We start from the raw sequence: 20,506 nt of genomic DNA, 5'->3' as shown, positions 1-20,506 counted from the left end.
AAAAAAAAAAAAAAAAAAAAAAAAAAAAAAATTTAAAAAAGTCCCCTGTTTGTTTTTTTGCTTCAGAAGCTTGTTAACTTACCACCTGGACGTTAAGCATTGACGGACCAGACCACATGCCTCTTGCCACTTCAATAAATCTTAGAAAACATTGTTACGGTGGGGGTCCAAGAATGAATGAGCGACTGGATGAGTGAATGAAGCAACCCAGGAGGCAGTCAGGTGTATTGAACTGACAGTTTTTAAAATCTAGGAACAACATTGCAAATATAAATCAGATTGCAGTATCCTGAACTGTAGCTTCTGAGTCCCATTTGAAGGGAGTCAACAAATCAAAATGGTCTATTATGAGGTGATTTTTATCATCCAGTCAAGAAATGAGCCCTGGGAACCATTGAGACATTACAAAACAACTGCCTGGAAAAGAGTGACCAACTGCAGAGCTCCTCCAGCCTGGCACTTAGGAAAGGACCAGCTCCAATAGGGAGATCACTTATTGGGCATTGTTGAGGGTCTCTGAAATGCAGTTATGCTTTCTCCGTTATTCTCTGCTCTCCTTCCAGAATTTTCCATCAACAATGTATACTCTTATAGTCAGGAAATTGCATCCACTCCCACTGGTTAGTATAGCAGTCTCGACAAGCTAGAAAGTAAGCAATATCTTTGCAGTATCTGGGCAGATTTTATGTGGTAACAGATGCTGTTTGCTGCTGCCGTTCACCAAGCTTCCCTCAGATTTTTCATGATGAATACATTCCTTTTTAGGATCCACTGAAATAGCAAATGGCCTCTGCTGAGGCTATAAAAAGGATGAGCTTGGGCAGGCTGTTTTCTTCTCCTTCATTGTGTTCATAATAAGAGAAAGACCCTCCTTTCCTAGTAAGAGAAAGAGAGACTAGAAATGAAGCTTGCAGTTATTTGTACACATTTTAAAAATATGGAATATTTTTTATCTTAACACTTTTTCTTCTTCACATGAAAAGCCGTAGGAAGGGGTAAGTCCATAAATAAGATGAAATTATGCTAAGAGCAGCATGCATCTCTTGAGGGCAAAGATGCTAGCTCATTCCGAGTGGAATTACCAATAACAGGAGGCTCTGAATGAGCCATTTTTTTTCTTCCCAGTGACTTGTCAGACTCATGCTGAGCTGGTGTTGCTAAGCAGCACCGAGCAGACCCAGACACACTGTGGCTGGGGAGCCAGAGGAATGCCAGCCCTGGCTCTCCAGCAAACTTCCTCCATCCCCTTCCTAGAGCAGCAATAAGCCCCCCGATTGTCAGGGCTTCTTGCTCTTTTGAACCCTGCCCTTAGGGCTCTGTTCATTAAATCAGTTGCTTAGAATTGAGGTTGCTTTAGATCCAATATTATTTCAACTTTTAAGTATTTTTCCTTCTGTCAACCAAAAAGTAAAAAGAAAGATCTACCATTATGTAGTCAAATAAAAGGCAGGTTTTATTCTCTCCAAATTGAGATATTAATGACATTGGGGCCCCATCTAATCAGTGTTTGATGGTCAGATGGTTATAAAATATGAGTTTTTACCTGGAACCACTTAACTATTTTTACCTTTTTTTCAATATTTCTCAATAGTTCCAAAGAATGCATGAGAGATGGTCAATAATTTTCTACTTAGGTAGAAAGGAAGCAAGCTAAAATATAATAATTATTTACCTACAATGGAAGAAAATTGGGGACTGTGGAGAATCCCTCTCTCTGCATGTGGAACAGTCCAATAGAACACCCCCATGTCTTGCTAACACATATCTCCATGTGACCAACATTTAAGATGTAAATTAGGCTTTGCAGCTCCAGATTGGATTGCATTTATAAAAGCTTAAAAATACAGTTTACTGTATAGAGATAGCTCTCATTCACTTTTCCTGGGTAATAAACCACCCCAAAACTCAGTGGCCTGAAAGATAGCAGTTTATTTCGCCTGTACCTCTTCTCCACAAGGTCTTTCATCTGTGTATCTTTACCCCTTAGCAATCTCAGAGCAGCATTCTAAGAGTGACACTCCAGTACACACAGATCTGTTTTTTGTTTTGTTGCAGTACTGTGCATCAAACCCCCACATAGTATTTTTTTTTTCTTTGCTTCACCTTTGTTGATGTCCCACTGGCCACAACTCTGAACCATGGAAAGGTACCACATAATTTCATGGACAGGGAAAAGTGTGATTACCTGGGGCTTCTAAACTGCATTTCTTATTCTTGGTTGATAGTCCTTCTTTTCTTCCCAGTCTTTTCTTTGAAGTGATAATAAGGGAAACTAAAAAATTAGCAAAATTAGAATAAATGCCAGTGAAAGCTATAGTTAATTAGGGACAGATTCAGGACACTTCTGTTATTATTTTTAATTCATTTGCTAAATTTAGCTAATATATATTAAGAATCTGCTGTATGCAGGGCTGCACACAGCCCTGGGACCCAGTGACTCCAACCAAGACTGCCTGAGTCATAGGGCCTACTATTTCCTGCTACTCTTTAGAGTACAGGTATAATTAAGGGCAAATTATATTTGTTTGCTTCACCTTTTTGTTGTTTTTCTTTGGTGTAAATATGTGAATTAGCTTATTTGTAAAAGGCAGACCCTCTCTCTTCTCCTGTGGCAAACTTACAGACCCCAAGATTAAAATAACAGTGTTTCAATGCCCAAGGATCTCAGGCTCCCAAGTTACCATATGGAGAAGAGCCATCAAGAGAGCAGTTTTCCCTATGGATAATATGATGTGTGTGAGAAACAACCCATTTATGAAACCAATAACAACCACCAAAAAAAAAAAAAAATTGGCAGATTATAATGGTTAAGAAGCTCAGATTTTTAATATTAGTACTAATATTAAACAGAAACTGCAGAATGTGTGTTTTGTATTTGATAATTTGGAAAACAGTACATTTGAATAAAAAGAAAACTCCTTCGTATCCTTGAAGGGAAGACTCTTGGCAGTGTCAGGCAGTATGCTGACATGTAGCTGTTACAAAATAAAAGCAGAGCTTTATTCTAAATACCCTTCCTTCTCCCTGAAACAACTCCCTGGTAATTCTTCTGCTATCTACGCACACTGTACCAAATCAGAAAAAGTCTTCTAGAGAGCATGCTTTTGCATTTTTGAGCAGGTATAGCTGTGCTGCAGTCAGTTGCTCAACCAAGTGTTATTGGGCAACCTTTGCAGGTCTTTGTTTATTTAGTGAACACCTCTGGAGCACTTATATGTATGGTATACTGCTCTAAGTGCATTGCAAATATTAAATGTTTAAACTCTATAGCAACTCTGTGAAGTAATGACTGAAGAAGTCATCCCCATGTTTTAAATGCACAAACTGAGATAAACAAAAGTTGAGCAAATTGCCCAATGTGATGAAGTTAATAAGGCGGTATTTGAACTCTGGTAGTCTTACACCAAAGTCTACTCTCTGAAGTGCCACTTTATGTTGATCACAGCACCAGTGCAGCTGCCACTGCTGCCTGGTTTTCCTAGGGGGAAGGGACCCTTGATTCATTGACGGACTCCACACCGTTTTTCCTATTTCTCACTCTGGGGTAAATGAATGTGTTGACATTCCTCCTAATCTTAAGATTATCGATCCTTATCCTGTGAGACTCAATACCTTGTAAATATCATTGTCTTGGGAGACGTATTTATACTCTGAACTCTTACGCACTCAAGCTGGAACTGGTATTGTCTGTCACATGCTGGTGATGATTCCCTTCCTAAATGGCTGAAGTCTTGGTGATCCCACAGTTCAGTGACCCCAGGCAACCATCCTGGCTCCTCTTTCTCCTGTGTATGCTGCTGAGCATTGCTCAAGCTGCCAGATCCAAGAGCGGTTCTCACCTACCCTGTGGATAATCCTGTCAGGGCAATCAGTTGAGTTTAAATCAAGTTTTGATAACTAGATTGTTTTTAAAACTCCCAGACAGTTTAATATTTAACTTTGATTCATGTGTTCTTTTAAAGCAAATTAAAATTCGATCAAACAAGTATACTCAGAATATAAAAAGATTTAAATTGAGCCAGAAACACCCAGTCAAAACCCAATGACTAAAAGCTTAATTTCAAAATAATTCTCTGTCCCATCCCAAGCCTATCTTCTTATGACTTGTTTATTCTCATTGACTGTATCATCAGAGAACAAAGTAAAGTGAATTTTGGCAGCCAGCCAGTTAATTAAAAGACTTGGCCCAAGTACTTGGGCACAAAATCACTTTGTAATCCTCATTTTCTATTTTGACTTTTTATATGATTCAAGTGGATGGAATAATTGCCACATTTTACTTTACTATGTGTTTTATAGACCAAACATCATTGTCTGCACAATAGCAAATGTAGGAATTAAAAGTTAGCATTTAAAGAAATCTATTTGGATGTTTTCAAATTTTTACATGTTTAGATTGAGTAGACTCAGTAATACATGAACAAGAGAAATCTATTATTTAATGGAATCCTTCTGAAATTGAATCTAGAGCCTTTATCTCAGACCCCTTGGACCCAAAGCCACACCATACATACATAATAAAGAAAAGAAAAATGTGAACAGTATGACATTTTCTCAAATTGCTAGTGTTTGACAAAAAAAAATAAAAATAAAAAGGTAGAAAAGCATTGTAAGTTCTCCCTTTTTCTATGGATGGTTACATAGAAACCAAAGACTTCATTTAGTCTACCCCAGCAAAAATAGGAGCCTATCAAGATCAGCACCCACCCTGGTTAGCTCCAGTGGGAGGACTTGTGTTAATGAGGCCCAGGTCAGGGATTTAATGCCCATGGGATCCAATTAGCTTCACATGGGAAGAGTCTCTGAGCCCTATCAGAGATGCATGCTCATCTCAACTGATTCTGCTAATGCCCTTGCTCTTGTTCTACGCTGGGACAGCCCTGGCCCAGGCCTCACCATCTAACATGGCAACAGCCTCTCACTGTTCTGCCTGCCCTTCTCCTGGCCAGTCATGCATAGACCTCCCTTGGGGGATGCACCTTCTCTGCCAGGCTTTAAAAGCTGGTGCCTGATCGGGCTATAACCTGACCTTTCCTTCTGATCACCCTCCTCTCCAACTTGGCACTCCTTCCTGTTGGTGTCCCCTCCACACCCACATACACCTGGAAACCCCAGCCCCGGTCTTTACACAGGCTCTTTCCAGCCTCCCAGCTTACTGCTCCAAGACCCAGTCAAGTTCTCCCTCCTTCATCCCACTGCCCTTGACCCCTCCAGTCTGCAAGAATTGTTCCCCAATCTCCAGCACTATTTACAGCCTCTTTCACAGACAACATTCAAAGTTACCATGTTTAATGTTGTCTCCATTGTGTGTATCTCATTGCCACCATCATGTTGTAACGTGAGTGTTCGCCCTGTGACCTGTGTTTCTCCATCCCTCTTCCCAATCCAGTGAGGCTCACAAAATAAATGCTAAAGAGTCAAAGAAATGCTACATCTGTATACATATGTGCACTTACACATACCTAAATTCATGCCTTTCACCCAAGAATTCCATTTCCAGGAAATAGAGATATGATTTAGTATTGGTGTGCAGACAGATGATTATCTCATCATTATTTGTCACAGCAATGTATTGGAAGCACCTTAATATCTAAGAGCAGAGGATGGCCAAACTAATTCATCTATACAATGGACTATAATGCAGCCATTCATTTTTTCCAAAACATAAGAAAATGCTCACAATGCAGTATTAAAAGCTAAAAAAAAGCAAAAATAAAAATCAAATATATGATATGCTGCCATATATACAAAAGAAAAAAGATGAGAAGATAATTTACCAAATAGTAAAATAGTGAAATAAAGTTGAATGTCTTCTTGTTCAGGGATTTTGAGTGTTGCTGCCTATATTTCAAGTTTAGTATAATGCACACAGGAAAAAGTCAAGGAAGCTTCCCTTTAAGATTCACCATCTCAGAGCTAGTGCTTTTAGTGTAATGACTGAAAGATTGAGTCAGGAGTTCATTCCCTGTATGCCCAGGAGCTGGCCAGGAGCTCCATGAGGAATTCAAGCTGCCATCTTCTGAGACTCCTTCAGTGCATGGTATCTTGAGTGCCCCCTTTACCCCTTGACCTTGCAGACAAGTGCTGTATGGTGCTGCTCCACCAATGGCAAGTTATTTCCCCCCAGGCTTATTGATGAACAGCTGACAAATAAAATTTACACACACACACAGCATCAATGAGATGTTTTGAATCTGTATAAATTAGCATATCTATCATTTCACATAGTTTTCATGTTTTCTGATGAAAACATTTAAAATCTACTTCAAGTATACATTATTACTAATTATAGTCACATAGTGTACAAGAGATCTTCAGAACTTATTCATCCTAACTGAAACTGTTCCCTTTGATCAGCATCTCCCTGGTCTCCTCCTACTGATCCCAGAGGCCCTGATAACCTCGTTGCTTTTCAGAGTTGGACTTGTCCACATATGAGGAAGATCATGTCATGCTTGCTTTTTTGTGTGTCTGATGTTTTTGTGTTTAAAACACATATGTGACGGTGGCACAGGCCTGCAATCAGGGGCTTGGGAAGCTGAGGCAGGAGGATCACAGGTTCCGGACCAGCCTCTGCAGATTAGCCAGGCCCTAAGCAACTTAGGGAGACCATGTCTCAAAAAAAATAGAAAGTACTGGAGATGTACTCAGTGGTTAAGTGCCTCTGTGTTCAATCCACAAGTGTGTGTGTGTGTGTGTGTGTGTGTGTGTACACACATATACAAACATGTACATATACACAAACACACACACATATATATATGATATATGGCCGTATTAATTTACATTCCCATCAGCAGTGTGCAAGTGTTTCCTTTTCTCTGTATCTTATCAACACTTATCATCTCATTCTGATAATTGCCATTCTAACAGGTGTCAGGCGATAACTCCTTGTGTTTTTAATTTGGTTTCTCTATGCTTAGTGATGTGGAGCAGTTTTACATAAGTCTGTTGGCTATTTTCTGTCTTCTTTTGACAGATGTCTATTCAGATCCTTGGCCCATTTTTAAATCTATTTGTTTTCTTGCTGTTTTGTTGAGCTCCTTATATATTTTGGATACGGAACCCTTATCAGATGTGTGGTTTGAAAAACTGGCCAAGTCTTGAGGGTGTAATCAATGTGCTCCACCATTGCAGCAACCCGGATCTCCGGAGAACGGAGCCAGTCTTGGAGAGCCCCTTGCAGAGGACCAGCAGTGGCAGTTCCTCCAGCTCCAGCACCCCCAGCTCCCAGCCCAGTTCTCAAGGAGGCTCCCAGCCTGGGTCACAAGCGGGATCCAGTGAACGCACCAGAGTTCGAGGTAAAGCCTATCTTACCTTTCCCCAGGAACACTGTCCGTGGAGGAAAGCCACGGGTGGAAAGAGGGGTCTTTATTGACCCTGGTCCCGGTGTGGTCATCACTCTGTGACCCCAAATAGCCCCTTTGCTGCCTCAGTCTTCCACAGGGACTGGGTCACCATCCTTCATTGTGTGGACCAAATTCTTGCTAGTTTCAGGTACTAGTGTTTTCCAGAGAAACCGTCAAACTGTGGTCTTATTTAAAAATAGTTACTAGTCACTGAATTTCCATTTTTATTTGATTGCCTTTAGAATTTTATGTACCTCTGAATGTCCTGTTCCCAATGTGCCAATCATCCCTTTTAGAATTCTGAACATAGTTCATAATTCTAGGTATTTTTCAAAATGAAATTTAATAAAGACTAACATTTAGAATAAATACACTTGAGGGAAGAAATAAAATTTCTGACTTGAAAAAAATATATTTGACTTTTCTGGTTATTAGATAGGTAAAAATTAGTCTCTCTAAGCATTTAATGCAAATCATTCATCACTGTTTACTTTTCATTAATGGAGAATCTTATTGAAAACCATTAATATTGTACATGTAATTATATGTAACAATACATTTTCTAGCTAGTCAAAATTCACTCTGGATCACCTTCTGCAAAAGGTGATGAAAACCAGTACTTTTGAAGTGCATTTAATAAATATTTATATACTTATAAACCACTTTGTTCAATGAGAACCACATCTTGTTTATTCTTTCTTGGCCTCTGCAGTGGAGACAACTGTAGTTTATGTCCTAATATCCCTTTCAGGTTGTAAATAAGTGGAATCGCCATGTGTCCATTCTGAAAAGCTTGGTGTCTAACACCTGATATCCATGTCGGTGACTTGGGACATAGACTGGCCCATGGCTGCCCCTATATACATTCTTCTGACTTTCGTTTCATAGACCAGAGCTATGTATGTCTTTGTGTCTGAACACAAATTTTCTTAACTTAGAAAAGTGCCATTCCCTTCTATTCACAAGCAACTTAATTAGAGCAAATACTAAAGAAAACAAAAATTATATATATCATTTTATTCTCTGACCTAGATGAGGTTTAATTCTTAATATTCTTTCCTTCAGTTCCTAGTTCTGGATTTAAGTGTTTTTGTGTCCCTGGTATGTCCCTGCATAGGAAAGACCACTTTAAAACACAACAAAATATCTCTTCTACCCTGGACTGTGTCTTTTCTACCTATAAAACCCATCAACAAAAGAAAAGTTGGGAGCCTCCCCCACCCTTACCTCTTATTCCGGGGCCCTTCCCTTTATCACCAACACTTTCCTACCCCCACCTCATTCTTCCTTCCTCAAAGGTCCCAGACCACTTCCAGTCCTGTTTAAAAATTATTCCGAATAAGGGTGTTTGGGTTTTTTTTTCCTACATAATTCCATCCTGGTGAGTAAGTAGTAAAAGAGGAAATCAAGCATAGAACCTTAACTTGGAAGCTGGTTTAGCATAGTGATGAAGAACAGAACTTGGATAACTCAGAAAGAATCCCCACTTAACCCATAATAGCATCATGAGTTCATGCCAGTTGTGTCATCTTTCTAGTCTGCATTCACCTGTAATATAGAAAAATAGTGCCACACCACTAGGTTGGAGCAAGAATTAAATGAGATAATCGACACAGAAAGTATTGAGCCCTTTACCTGATACATGGGTACTCAGTTCATGATGGTGGTAGTGTGCTTGCTACAGTTTTTCTTATTATTACTACCGACTTCTAGGTTACAGGTCTAAATGTGTCTTCCTTATTTTGTTTGTCTGAATATTTATTATTTTTCCATGTATATGCTTGAGGATTTGCCTAAGTGAATGACAAGTCCATCCAGTAATCCTGAGGGGGATGACACTCCATTGATGGCTCACCTGGGGCATGAGTCTGCATTTTTTGATGGTCCTGTCTCTCTTGACCCTCCGTTTTCCCTCTAGCCAACAGTAAGTCAGAAGGATCACCTGTGCTCCCCCATGAGCCTTCCAAGGTGAAACCAGAAGAATCCAGGGACATTACCCGGCCCAGTCGACCAGCTGTGAGTGCCTTCCTCTATGAGTTTTTAAACTCTTTTAATTTACCGGAGAACCCACAACATAAAGTAGTCGGGGATACATTCATGATTATAATGAGCAAAAATTGAGATGAGTAAAAGAAAGGATGCTGGGAACATCCAGAGGGAAGTGATACCTGATTTAAAAAGAACTGAGCAGATCTCGGATTGTGTCCTCTGCCTTTGAATGTTTTGCTGATCATCAGTGCTCCTTTAGAGAGTAAAGCAGTAAGAGGAATAACTCGTGTCTTTCCATAATTTCTGCTCAGAAATGGCAAAAAAGATGTTGAACTAGCAGTTAAGGATGCTCGAGCACTTACTATGGATTTCTCTTATCTCTTCTGCTCTTTCTCATATTATTTTCCATATGAATGAACATTACAGTTTTTCTGCTACTTTTCTTGCCTTCCGGAGCTGTTTTATGGATCCAAACTTGATAAGCATGGTGTGAACAGGGACCTAACAATTTGAAATCCAGCATCATTGCTGAACACCATGTACACTTACAGAAAGAAATAAGAGCATGCAGGCTGAAATTTGAAAGTGGAAAATTAATTGGGAAGAGTTACTATCCACCCAATTTATTTCAATTTTCTGAGACTCTTTTCTACAAAATGAATGTGAAGCCTTTTGGGTTTATTGTGTTCTTTTTTTTTTTTTTAAAGATCTTAAAGTAAGGAGGTATACTGAATAATATGAAAGAAATGTGCATGGTCCTGGGTTGAACTTCTCTTTGCCTTTTGTCTTTCTTAGTTTTGTTCTAATGATTGCAATTCTGTGTCTAACCTGCTTCCTTTCTTCTGGATTTTCCCCCTCTGTGGATTCTTCTGGATTGGGTCCCTCTTTTCTCAGAGCTATAAGAAAGCTATAGATGAGGTTAGTATTACCTTTTCTTGGTCATACTTTCACAGAATGTAAATATTAAATTAATTTCCTGATGTTGACATTCAGAAGAGGCTGGGGGAATCACAGGTTCAAAGTCCAGTCTTCTACTGGGAGGAGAGCCCCTTCGATGGAAGGCAGCCTGAGACCTTCATCCCTCCCCATGTAAAGCTTAGAGCCTACTCTCAGAAAAATGTCACCTTTCCAATGTTCCATCTGGCTAACACCAAGTGTTAGTGCTTTATTAATGGCAGAGTTTCTCCTTCCAGTACCTTCCAAGAGCAAACCTGTCCTCACCAGCCTTGCTAAGAGATGGCTCTCTGGCTAATAAAACCGCTAAAAAAAAAAAAAAAAAAAGAGAGAGAGAGAGAGAGAGAGACAGAGATAGAGACATCATTCCAGGGCACTCCAAATTTATAGTGTGTGATTTGTGAACAAGGAGTTACTGAGTATTGTTAGATTAATTCTGTGGGGCATTAACAAGAGCATCAGCAGCAACATCAACTTTAGTTAATGAATCCTGGTGAGTTAAGTGACTTTATTTCCTTATCTATGGAGACATTTTTCCATTAGAGAAGTATATGGCTTTGCCAATCAGAGGTAGCTTGCTAAGAAAGATGACTGCCTCACTGCTGTTTGTCAGGCCTGCATGAGTACAGCATAGTGGGATTTCTTTTCAGAGCCAGACCTTGCAGAGTCCTCAATGCATGGAATCTAAAGTCTATCCTGATGGCTTTAAGGCTGAACCTCTGCTGAGCACTATTTTTGTGAAATTACATGGAAAAAGCACTGGCTTGGGGGATCAGCAAGCTGCATTTAAATCTTGGCTCCCCCAGTAAATAGCTGGCTAGTATGAGTCTCATAACCTCTCTGGGCCAGAGTTTTTTCATCTGTAAAATGAGGATAAAAACACCTGCCCAACCTCACCTATGAGATTGTTTAGATCACTCAAGGTCATGTGTGTAGAAGTACTTTGTGATGCGTAAAACCCTATGAAAAACCAAGAAGTTGTCATGATTGTTAGGATTTGGGCCTGAGTCATAGAGCTGGTCTCAAGTGGGAAGAGCACATTTCTATGCATCTGGGCTTTACCAGATAGCCTGGCTTTTTCAGAATTAGGACAATCTCACCATTCAGTGATTTATAAAGTTATCCTAGGTAAAGGATTATTGTTTATAAAGGAATGAGCCTCTACATGTCTACCGTGTGGGGATGGTCTTTACGGAGAGGGAAGAGGGGAATATTCTTAATGGCTCTCTGCCAAGGCCTTGCCAGATCCTTTCCCTCATAATAGTGAGAAGAATGGGAAATTGTCACAACTTTTGTCAATTTTTTCCCAGAACAGGTGAAGAAAGAGAATTATTTTCTGATGCCATGGTTACCAGTAAAATGGTTGAGTGTTTATGCACAATTCAAGGCAATTTTATGAGTCCCAAAAATGGCCTAGGAGTGGCTCTCATGTGGGACAGAGCTCTAGTGGATTTCATCTGGTTAACCCTGGATATTTTAGACTTTCCAAATTTGCTTTATTTACTTGGGTGTATTCCACCACATTGGACAGAGATGGGAAGAGGCAACAGAAGTATAATTAATTAATTATATAATTAATTATAAGGAACTGAGGCAATGTGAACCATGCACCAACATCTCTGGGACCATGTGTAGCTAGAAAAAGCCCCTTGGGTGACCCTGTCAACCCCATCTCTTGGGTATCATTGATCCAAAGCACTAAAAATACTGGAATACTTGACTCTCCCTAACCCTGTTGCTCATAGCTGAGGACGATTCCTCCACTCCACCACCCTTAGGAGACAGATTTGGCTGTCATATTGAGGGCAGAAGGCACTGCTACCAGATAGAGCAGAGGGATGCTACTAAAAATCCTACAGTGCACAAGAGAACTTCCCACAATAAAGAATTATCTGGCCCGAAATGTCAATAGCGCCACAGTGGAGAAACCTAGAATTTAACTAGAGCTAACCCTAACCCTTCCTTCTCCAGTCCACTGGTTTCAATATGGCTTCCTTCTCAGTGACTGTTCTGCCATTTAGATAACTGAGGGTTGAAATGAAAAGTCTTAAACTCTTGTTTGAGAACTCGTTACTTTTTAGTGCTGATTTAATGGTTTAATTTTTCATAAAAGTCAGTCTGGGAAGTATTCATTAATTTTGCATTACTTTCTCATAAGAAGATGACATTTTTACAGCCATAGTCTGTGATCACTTAGTACAGCCTTTGAAAATAAGTACTTTTTACTTTAGCACAATCACGTATTTGACATGCAGATTATTTGCATAAGCAAACTCTGGCTTTGCCACCATTTTTTTTTTTTCATTACTATACAGGAATCTGAAAAACTCCCAAGCACATTCTTAGATGGGATGGAACTTGAGAAAGAACTAATCATCCAAACACTTTTTTCTTCAGATGAGTATACTGAAGTTAAGTGACTTAGCCAGTGTCATATCTTTTGATTTCCTAAATAGGAAGTAATTTATTTTACTACATAAGGAAAAGACTAGCTTCAGTTCCTTAACAATATAATGGTTAAAGAAGTTGGGCTAAAATTTTAATGAACTATATTATTTCCAAAAAGAGGCCTAAAAGAATACCTTTCTATCTTCATATTCGCTTCATAGTTTTAAAAAAATCAACCATTTTTCCATATTTTTTTAATACATTCTCGGATATTTTTTGGTAAATAGTTCTTTTATTTCCCCTTTTTAATACCTTTTTAGCATCAGGCTTGACACAGCCATGCAATAAATTACCAGAAAGTCTCATTATATGAAGAATATTGTTATTGTCTGAGAATAAAATGGATCTGAACCCAGTGGTGTCAATTTTAGATCTCGTCTATTTTCTAGAACTTTGTTATTATACATTTTTCCATAGTAGACGGCTAAGAAACAAAATGTCAGCTGAACACACAGGCTGTTGGTGTGGAGAGTTAATTTTCTTTGACTGGGGGTATTACTTTTGAGCTACTCATTAATGTTACCCTGAAATTTTCACATATGCCTCATCCTCCAAGCTGTTACCAATTAAACTTAAAAGGAATTTGCAATTATTTTTAATGTTTCAGGAAGGAGATTTTTAATAACAGAAACAAAACAAATACTGATTAAAAGCAAAATTATAAAGCAGGTCAGAACTTTAAAGTGTTTCTAAATAACAGTGTTTAGGAAGATGTAGGTCATTTTAACAAGTGAGAGTTTCTTGAAATCAATGGGCTATGGACTAGCTAAATATTTCTAAATAATTTTGATTTTTCTAAAATCTCTTTTAGTTGTGTTTTGAGGTGTCAAAATAAGCAAAAGTAGGCCCTGGGGGAAAATGTGCTTTAATTTAAGTAAGTCATAGCTGATAGTATTATATTTTACTCAGAATTATTGATTTAAAATAAACTCTTCTAAACCATATTCTCTCTTTACACTATAATAAAATGTAGTTTTTAATGACAAGTAACATTTTAAATTCTAGTTACATTCTTTGATGAGTCTTAACAAGGTCTTAACGTACTATAATCAGAACACAAAAGAAATCTAATTTGTTATCATTTTACTAGTTTGGAAGATTATAATACCCTTTTCCTTTCATGGCTTTAAAAAATATCTAGACACTATGTTCCCATTGTGTTCAAGTATAGTATACTCTTCACTTTCTTTTCCATTTGATGAAAATAGGCATTAGCAATTACCAAGAGGAAATAAATAAAAAGCTGAAATGTGCATATGAGCTTTTCCTATTTTGGCTCATTGCCAAAGAAACCCAAAATGAATTTGCACAAAATTCTATGTGTGTGGTAGTTTTCCTCTTCCTTAATAGTATGCATTTTATTTAAACACCATTGAGCCTTTTTAATACAATTCTACTTTCACTTTCACAAATGGGATAAATTTAAGTGCTGAGACTGAGGCTATTTTGTTTATGCAAGTGTGCTTGTATAGAAAAGCCCTTGCAAGGCTGTTTGTATATATAATGCACAGTTAGAAATTGCAGAAGCTTCCCTTTTTCCGAGGGCTCCAATTTGACTTCAGGACAAATTTTAAAGTCATCATTGCTTCCCCTTTGATTTTTATGAAATTAGAAAGAAATGGCTCTTTCACTTAACACCTTGAACTTCCTAAATTTCAACTGAAACACCCGAAGTGTTTCCTCCCCTGGTCTCACTCAAAATAGTCATCCCTGGCATGTAGGTAAGCAATAGAGAAATATGATGGTTTGTAGTCTTTTCAAAATAAAATCATAATTATAATTCATACATGGTTATCACAGCTCTTCTTCTATCCAATTGGGAGAGAGATTATGTAATGTCATTTAGGTCACCTAGATTACTCTAATCCTACTTCAGGTGAATTGAACAAATACATTTCTGGAATGAAATAAAGAGAGAATATGGCCATAAGAAAATTGTAGGATTTAGTTTTTTTTTTTTCAATGAGTTTCTTTCTCCCTAATCCCCTGTCTCTCACTGAATGCTCTGATTCCCACATGGGTCACTAAATAGGGAGAAATGGTAAGACTGATGTCAAATTGCTTTTTCCTCATTTGCATGCTGTGTGTCATGGGCAGTTTAACCCATGCAAATTAGAGCGGCCATGCTTCTGCAGAACTGCTTCCCTCTGCATTGCTCTGATAGCATGCCAAATAAAAGGTAGTCAGATATTCAGCACACTGCCTGCAGTATGCCTGGTGATTAAATCCCACATCATCACATCCATAAGGCTAAAGGTTTCATCATACTCATGGAAAACTGAAAAATTCTCTCTTCCTTTTGGTGTTTGCACATCCATTTCAGTGTTCTTTGCCAGGGTTCTGCCAGGTGACTGGAATTTAAAACTTGAGACAGTGAAACACCTATAATTCTGGAAGAGAACTCCTTTTCTCCTTTTTTTTTTTCTTTTTCTTTTTTTCCCCCTTTTGATTAACTCCGCTCTGTGGCTATTAATTTTGATGGCTCTGGGCTTTGGGGTGGGCCATCATTTGATGTGGTGCCTCTGCACTCCAGGGAATGATCACACACCAAATGAACCTTGGGAATCGCTCTGTTCTATGACTGATGCTAGATTTTGGTCCAGCAGTGATTGTAAGAAAGGAAAGGCCATCGCTATGGCTTGGGTGGGAGTCCCAGAATACTGGGGAACCATTTTTAATCCCATGTATTTTCCTCTTAACTCTGAGGGTGACCATCTTCACCTTCTCAAAATAAAATGAGAGCACAATTTTGTATGTATGTGTATGCGCATAACATGGCCTGCACACACATGCACCTGTCTATTCAGAACGGGTCAGTCTCGGTCTAGCTATTGGTTTTGAACAAAGTTTAAAGTGATTTCATCTTTCTTTTCTAGCTTCTACACACCACAAACATCGTTTTCTTAGTTCCATGCAGTAACTATGTTTGTCACAGTTCTCTATAGAGCTTTTTTCGTTCTTTTTTCCCCCCCTTTGTTGCTTAAGCTGGAGCACTAACTTGCTGAGAGATGTGGCTTTGGTCATGTCTAAAATTCATACACTGAACAACCTTTCTTTTGTAGGATCTGACGGCATTGGCCAAAGAATTAAGAGAACTCCGGATTGAAGAAACAAACCGCCCCCTGAAGAAGGTGACCGATTATTCCTCCTCCAGTGAGGAGTCTGAGAGTAGTGAAGAAGAGGAGGAAGATGGAGAGAGTGAGACCCATGATGGGACAGTGGCTGTCAGCGACATACCCAGATTGATGTAAGAGAACTTTGGGGTTTTTTTATTTGTTTGTTTGTTTTTGAGGTGGGGTCCTTGCTATGTTTCCCAGGCTGGCCCTGAACTCCTGGGCTCAAGGGATCCTCCTGACTCAGCCTCCCAAGTAACTGATACTACAAAAGTGTGTATCACCATGCCCAGCTCTAGACTACTTCTTAAGTGCAGACCAGAAGGAGACTAGGTCTCCAAAGCTAAAGGACAAAAGTAGGAACTAAATATAAATTGTAGATGGAACACTGGTAAGGCAAATTGACTTTGGAGTTTTGGGTTCTTATTAGAACATAATATAGTTATGTTCTAATTTCTCTCCATAGACATAATCACTTAGAATTTGTACATTTCTAGAACTGTGTGTCCATTACTTTCCCATGGCTACAATGGAACACTGGTAAGGCAAATTGACTTTGGAGTTTGGGGTTCTTATTAGAACATAATATAGTTATGTTCTAATCTTTCTCCATAGACATAATCACTTAGAATTTGTACATTTCTAGAACTGTGTGTCCATTACCTTCCCATGGCTATGGGAAGGTAACATATTCCTTTTGGTGAATTTTTTCTTTTCTTTCTTTTTTTTTGTTTTTGTTTTTGTTCTTGTTCTTTTCATCTCTAGGATAAACAGTATTGTCATTGGCGCAAGCCTTTCTCCCTAGAACTACAAAAGAGAGATTGTGAACAATGGCATTTAGGGAATAAAATGAAAAAAGAAATGAGACATCTATTCCATTGCCACCACTGCCACCAGTAAATAAGGATGAATGTACATGGCATCCTGGGTTAGCATCCCACTGACAGAGTCAGGAGTCACACAATCAGGGAGAGAAACTTCCCAGCGTTTGGTTTAATATACCTTTAAATCTTACCCTTAGGATTTTCTACGTCATCACCTTCATTGTCTGTCTTCGCCGTCTTCCTTTTGACTATATCTATGCCTGCCATTATTTCCCTTAGTAGTTATAGCCTTTACTTCTTTTTTTTCTTTTTCTGTTTTTTTAGCATGAGGAAGGAGCTTACTGTTCTTTCACATTGTAGTGAATCCCAGCGGGATATCCCCATTCTCTGTTGCTTCCCCATCCCTTCTCCAGATACACACAAGGTCTCATTGCCCTGGTTTACCAGAACCTTGACAGAATGCAACACTGAGTTTTCCAGCTTCACTTTTCCTTTCCAGTCCTGTGACTTAGCTATCAGTATTGATCACCAGACCTCGCTCACTCTTCTCACTCTGTATTGAGAAGATGCCTCACGGCCACAGGTCATTGTCCTGTTCCAGAAGGATGAGACACAGGTCTGGTTAGCCTGCAGGAAATGCCATCCATTGTTTCACTTTTGTTACATTACAAGCAAGTCTGAGAGTCAAATCCAGTTATCATTGCCAAAAATCTATGCTTGGTGTTTTACTGTTGATTACCCAGTTACCGACAACCATAAATATACTAAAATATGATATTTTGAAACATTGTATTAAATTGCTTTTTATTAACAGCAAATAATATTGTTCTAGAGGCAAAATCACTATTCTAAAACATTTGTGCCAAACAGGCTGGCCCTTTCGGGTTTTATCTTGATTCAGCATTAATTCTTCTCACAGATGTTCAGAATTCCCTTTAAGCACTAAGCATACACTATCAGGATGAGAGCGGATTATGAAATTAAAAGATTGTTGAAATTCCCATTCTATGTTCGACACCATGCTGAAGGCTTTGATACACTTGAGAAGTATGTACACTTGTATTTGACCTTCCAAAAGTTTATATTCCAGTTGGACAGAGACCAAATTATACATGGACAACTGCAGGTTAATATTAACATTTAGAAGAACAACCAGGGCTGGGGCTATAGCACAGTTGGTAGAGTGCTTGCCTCGTATGCACAAGGCCCTGGGTTCAATCCACAGCACACAAAAAAAGAAAAAGAAAAAGAAAAAAAATAGAATAACACAAGATAGTTTATGAGGAAATGCTAAAAAACATTTGGTTGTTGTTGTTGTTGTTTTTTTTATAAGCAAAGGCATTTTTTTAATTTATTTTTTAGTTGTAGTTGGACACAATATCCTTATTTTGTTTATTTGTTTTTATGTGGTGCTGAGGATCAAACCCAGGGCCTCTCACATTCTAGGCGAGCCCTCTACCGCTGAGCCACAATCCCAGCCCATAACATTTGGTTTTAAGCCCCCCACCATTTTGCAAAGCTATGTATAGTGTTTGTCCTTGTCCCTCTAAAGGCAGATCTGGAATTCCGCTCCATCCTCCGTAGCAGAAAACCCACCTTCCTACAGTTCCCCATTTAGACCAGGCTACACTTCTCTTCTGCTGTCTGGCACTCTCTTGTCCCTTTAGAAGTCACTGACTCACAGCCCAGCTTGCAGAGGTAGAATCTATATAGTCTTCTGAGCTGCCACTGCATCTCATGTTTATTCCTGCATTTTCTTTCTTTCTTTTTTTTCTTGGTATCAGGGATTGAACCCAAGGGTTCTTAACCACTGAGCCACATCCACAGCCTTTTTTATTTTTATTTTGAGACAGTTACTAAAAACCATAAATATGCTAAAATATGATATTTTGAAACATTGTATTAAATTACTTTTTTAACAGCAAATAATATTGTTCTAGAGGCAAAATCACTATTCTAAGTTGCTTGCTAAGTTGCTGAGGCTGGCTTTGAAGCTCTGATCCTCCTGCCTCAGCCTTCCAAGCTGCTAGCATTACAGCTGCACCACTGGAATTCCTGCATTTTCATTTAGTGCCTGGAATCAGGATTATTTACCATGTGCCTTTCTCCTCTCTGGGCCATGAGATCCCTGAGCATGTGGATAGCATCTTACCCATCTCTCTACTCTGAACACCTTGAATGTTGTCTGGCACAGAATGGGTGGGTCATCAGCAACTATAAATTGCATTTAATCACACTGAATAGAATTTGCAGGTCTTTACTTCAAAGAGTTTGTAGCTTAATCCAAACAAAAGAAAGATATGTGTAAACAACTTTCTGCAGGATAGAAAGAACAAGGGATAGTATTAGAATTCTAGGCAGGGGAAAGAGTTAAGTAAAAAGCACAGAGGTTGAGTTTGATGGAAAGAGATGCATAGCAGTGGGGAAGGGATTCTGGAAACCAGACCAAGATGTGCACTTTATCATGTAGCCATTGGGAACCAGTAGGGTTTCTTGAACCAGGGAGTAACAGGATTCGTACTATGTTTTTGAGGGAGTTTATTTCAGCAAGATAATTTTGGGGAAAAAAGATGAGATGCTAGTATTGCAATCCAGATGATTTAGTACTATGATTCAGGTAAGAAATAATAAACTGAAGCTACTGTGAAATGCTTATAGTGGAAGCAAGATTTCACATAGTTCTTGAAGAACTGGTAAATTTTATATAATTCAAATGATCATCCACCAAAGAACATTTAAAATATTTTATATATATATATATATATATATATATATATATATATATATGTGTGTGTGTGTGTGTGTGTGTGTGTGTGTGTGTTATTATACATATATGTGTGTGTATGCACATATATATGATATATGATATATGTTTGGGGGAAAAAACATACAAACATATATGTGTGTTTATGTGTGTTTACTCCAATCTGGTCAATGCTGTGGATGTACTTTATATGGATATAAAATCGATGCTGTCTCTTCTTCTCCAGCATGATAGTTGTATGCCTACCAAATTTCACACTATTAAAAATCCATTATAAAACAGTTACTTCTTTAAAATAGAATGTTTTGAGGCTACAGTGCTTTTTTTGCACAATGTTACTACCTTTGTTTTCTTTTGTTAAGATAAACCTTTATAGTTTGTGCTCTCTATTTTTTCTTTTTCTTTTTAATTTTATTTATTCTAATTTGTTATATATGACCCACAGTGTACTCTATATTTTTAGAGCATAAAATAAAAATATATTATAACACAGTTAATTCCCATAGAGTGTAAACAAAAGAGCTTCTCAGAAATGGACCCCAGCCTTTCAGGAAAACAGCTGTGGATTCCAGTGTTTAAAGCTGTAGCTTTTTTCTGTATATGGTTTTCTATTTCCATATTTATTGTATAAGACATGACCTGTAGGACAACACAGATATAAGTTTGTGCTCCTTAACTAACCAAGTGCACTATGTCCCAATGCCTCATGCATAGAAAAATAATGAGTGGAGGGAAATAGACCAAAATTAGGAAATGATCATCTCTGGATTATACAGTTGTGAGGGACTTTTATTTTATGTATATCCCCGATTTTGTGATGGGCATGCACTACTTGTATAATCAGGAAAAGAGAAAAGTTTCATAAAACAAGAAGAAGAGAAGGAAAGACAAGGCAAGTTGATTTGCATCACACCAAGCCAGCCACAGAGCATCCTTTTGTATTGTATTGGTATCTTCCCTCAGGTACCAGCACATTTCCGAACAGTACTTGTGAGGCACAGTTTTACTCATTAGGATCATCTACTGATAGCACAGTCAATAAATTTTATCGTCAATGTCATCAGG

At 38.4% G+C, this 20,506-nt stretch overlaps 1 protein-coding gene across 4 annotated transcripts in view; it reads left to right on the top strand.

The window, feature by feature from the left end:
* TNIK (TRAF2 and NCK interacting kinase) overlaps window positions 1-20,506 on the top strand; it is a 381,644-nt gene that overhangs the window by 323,518 nt on the left and 37,620 nt on the right. For 2 of the 4 annotated variants that reach the window (XM_081301722.1, XM_081301720.1), the window contains exons 19-22: window positions 7,138-7,301; window positions 9,268-9,365; window positions 10,233-10,256; window positions 15,803-15,987. In XM_081301722.1, coding sequence (XP_081157848.1) covers window positions 7,138-7,301; window positions 9,268-9,365; window positions 10,233-10,256; window positions 15,803-15,987 — 471 coding nt within the window. The remainder of the gene's footprint in view (window positions 1-7,137; window positions 7,302-9,267; window positions 9,366-10,232; window positions 10,257-15,802; window positions 15,988-20,506) is intronic. The other 2 variants (XM_081301723.1, XM_081301721.1) reach the window with 1 other exon arrangement.

Source organism: Spermophilus citellus (genome assembly GCF_964194105.1).
Source record: "Spermophilus citellus genome assembly, chromosome: 7".
Lineage (NCBI taxonomy): Eukaryota > Metazoa > Chordata > Mammalia > Rodentia > Sciuridae > Spermophilus > Spermophilus citellus.
The sequence above is the reverse complement of the archived record's forward strand: the minus strand, read 5'-3'. Positions and strand labels throughout refer to the sequence as shown.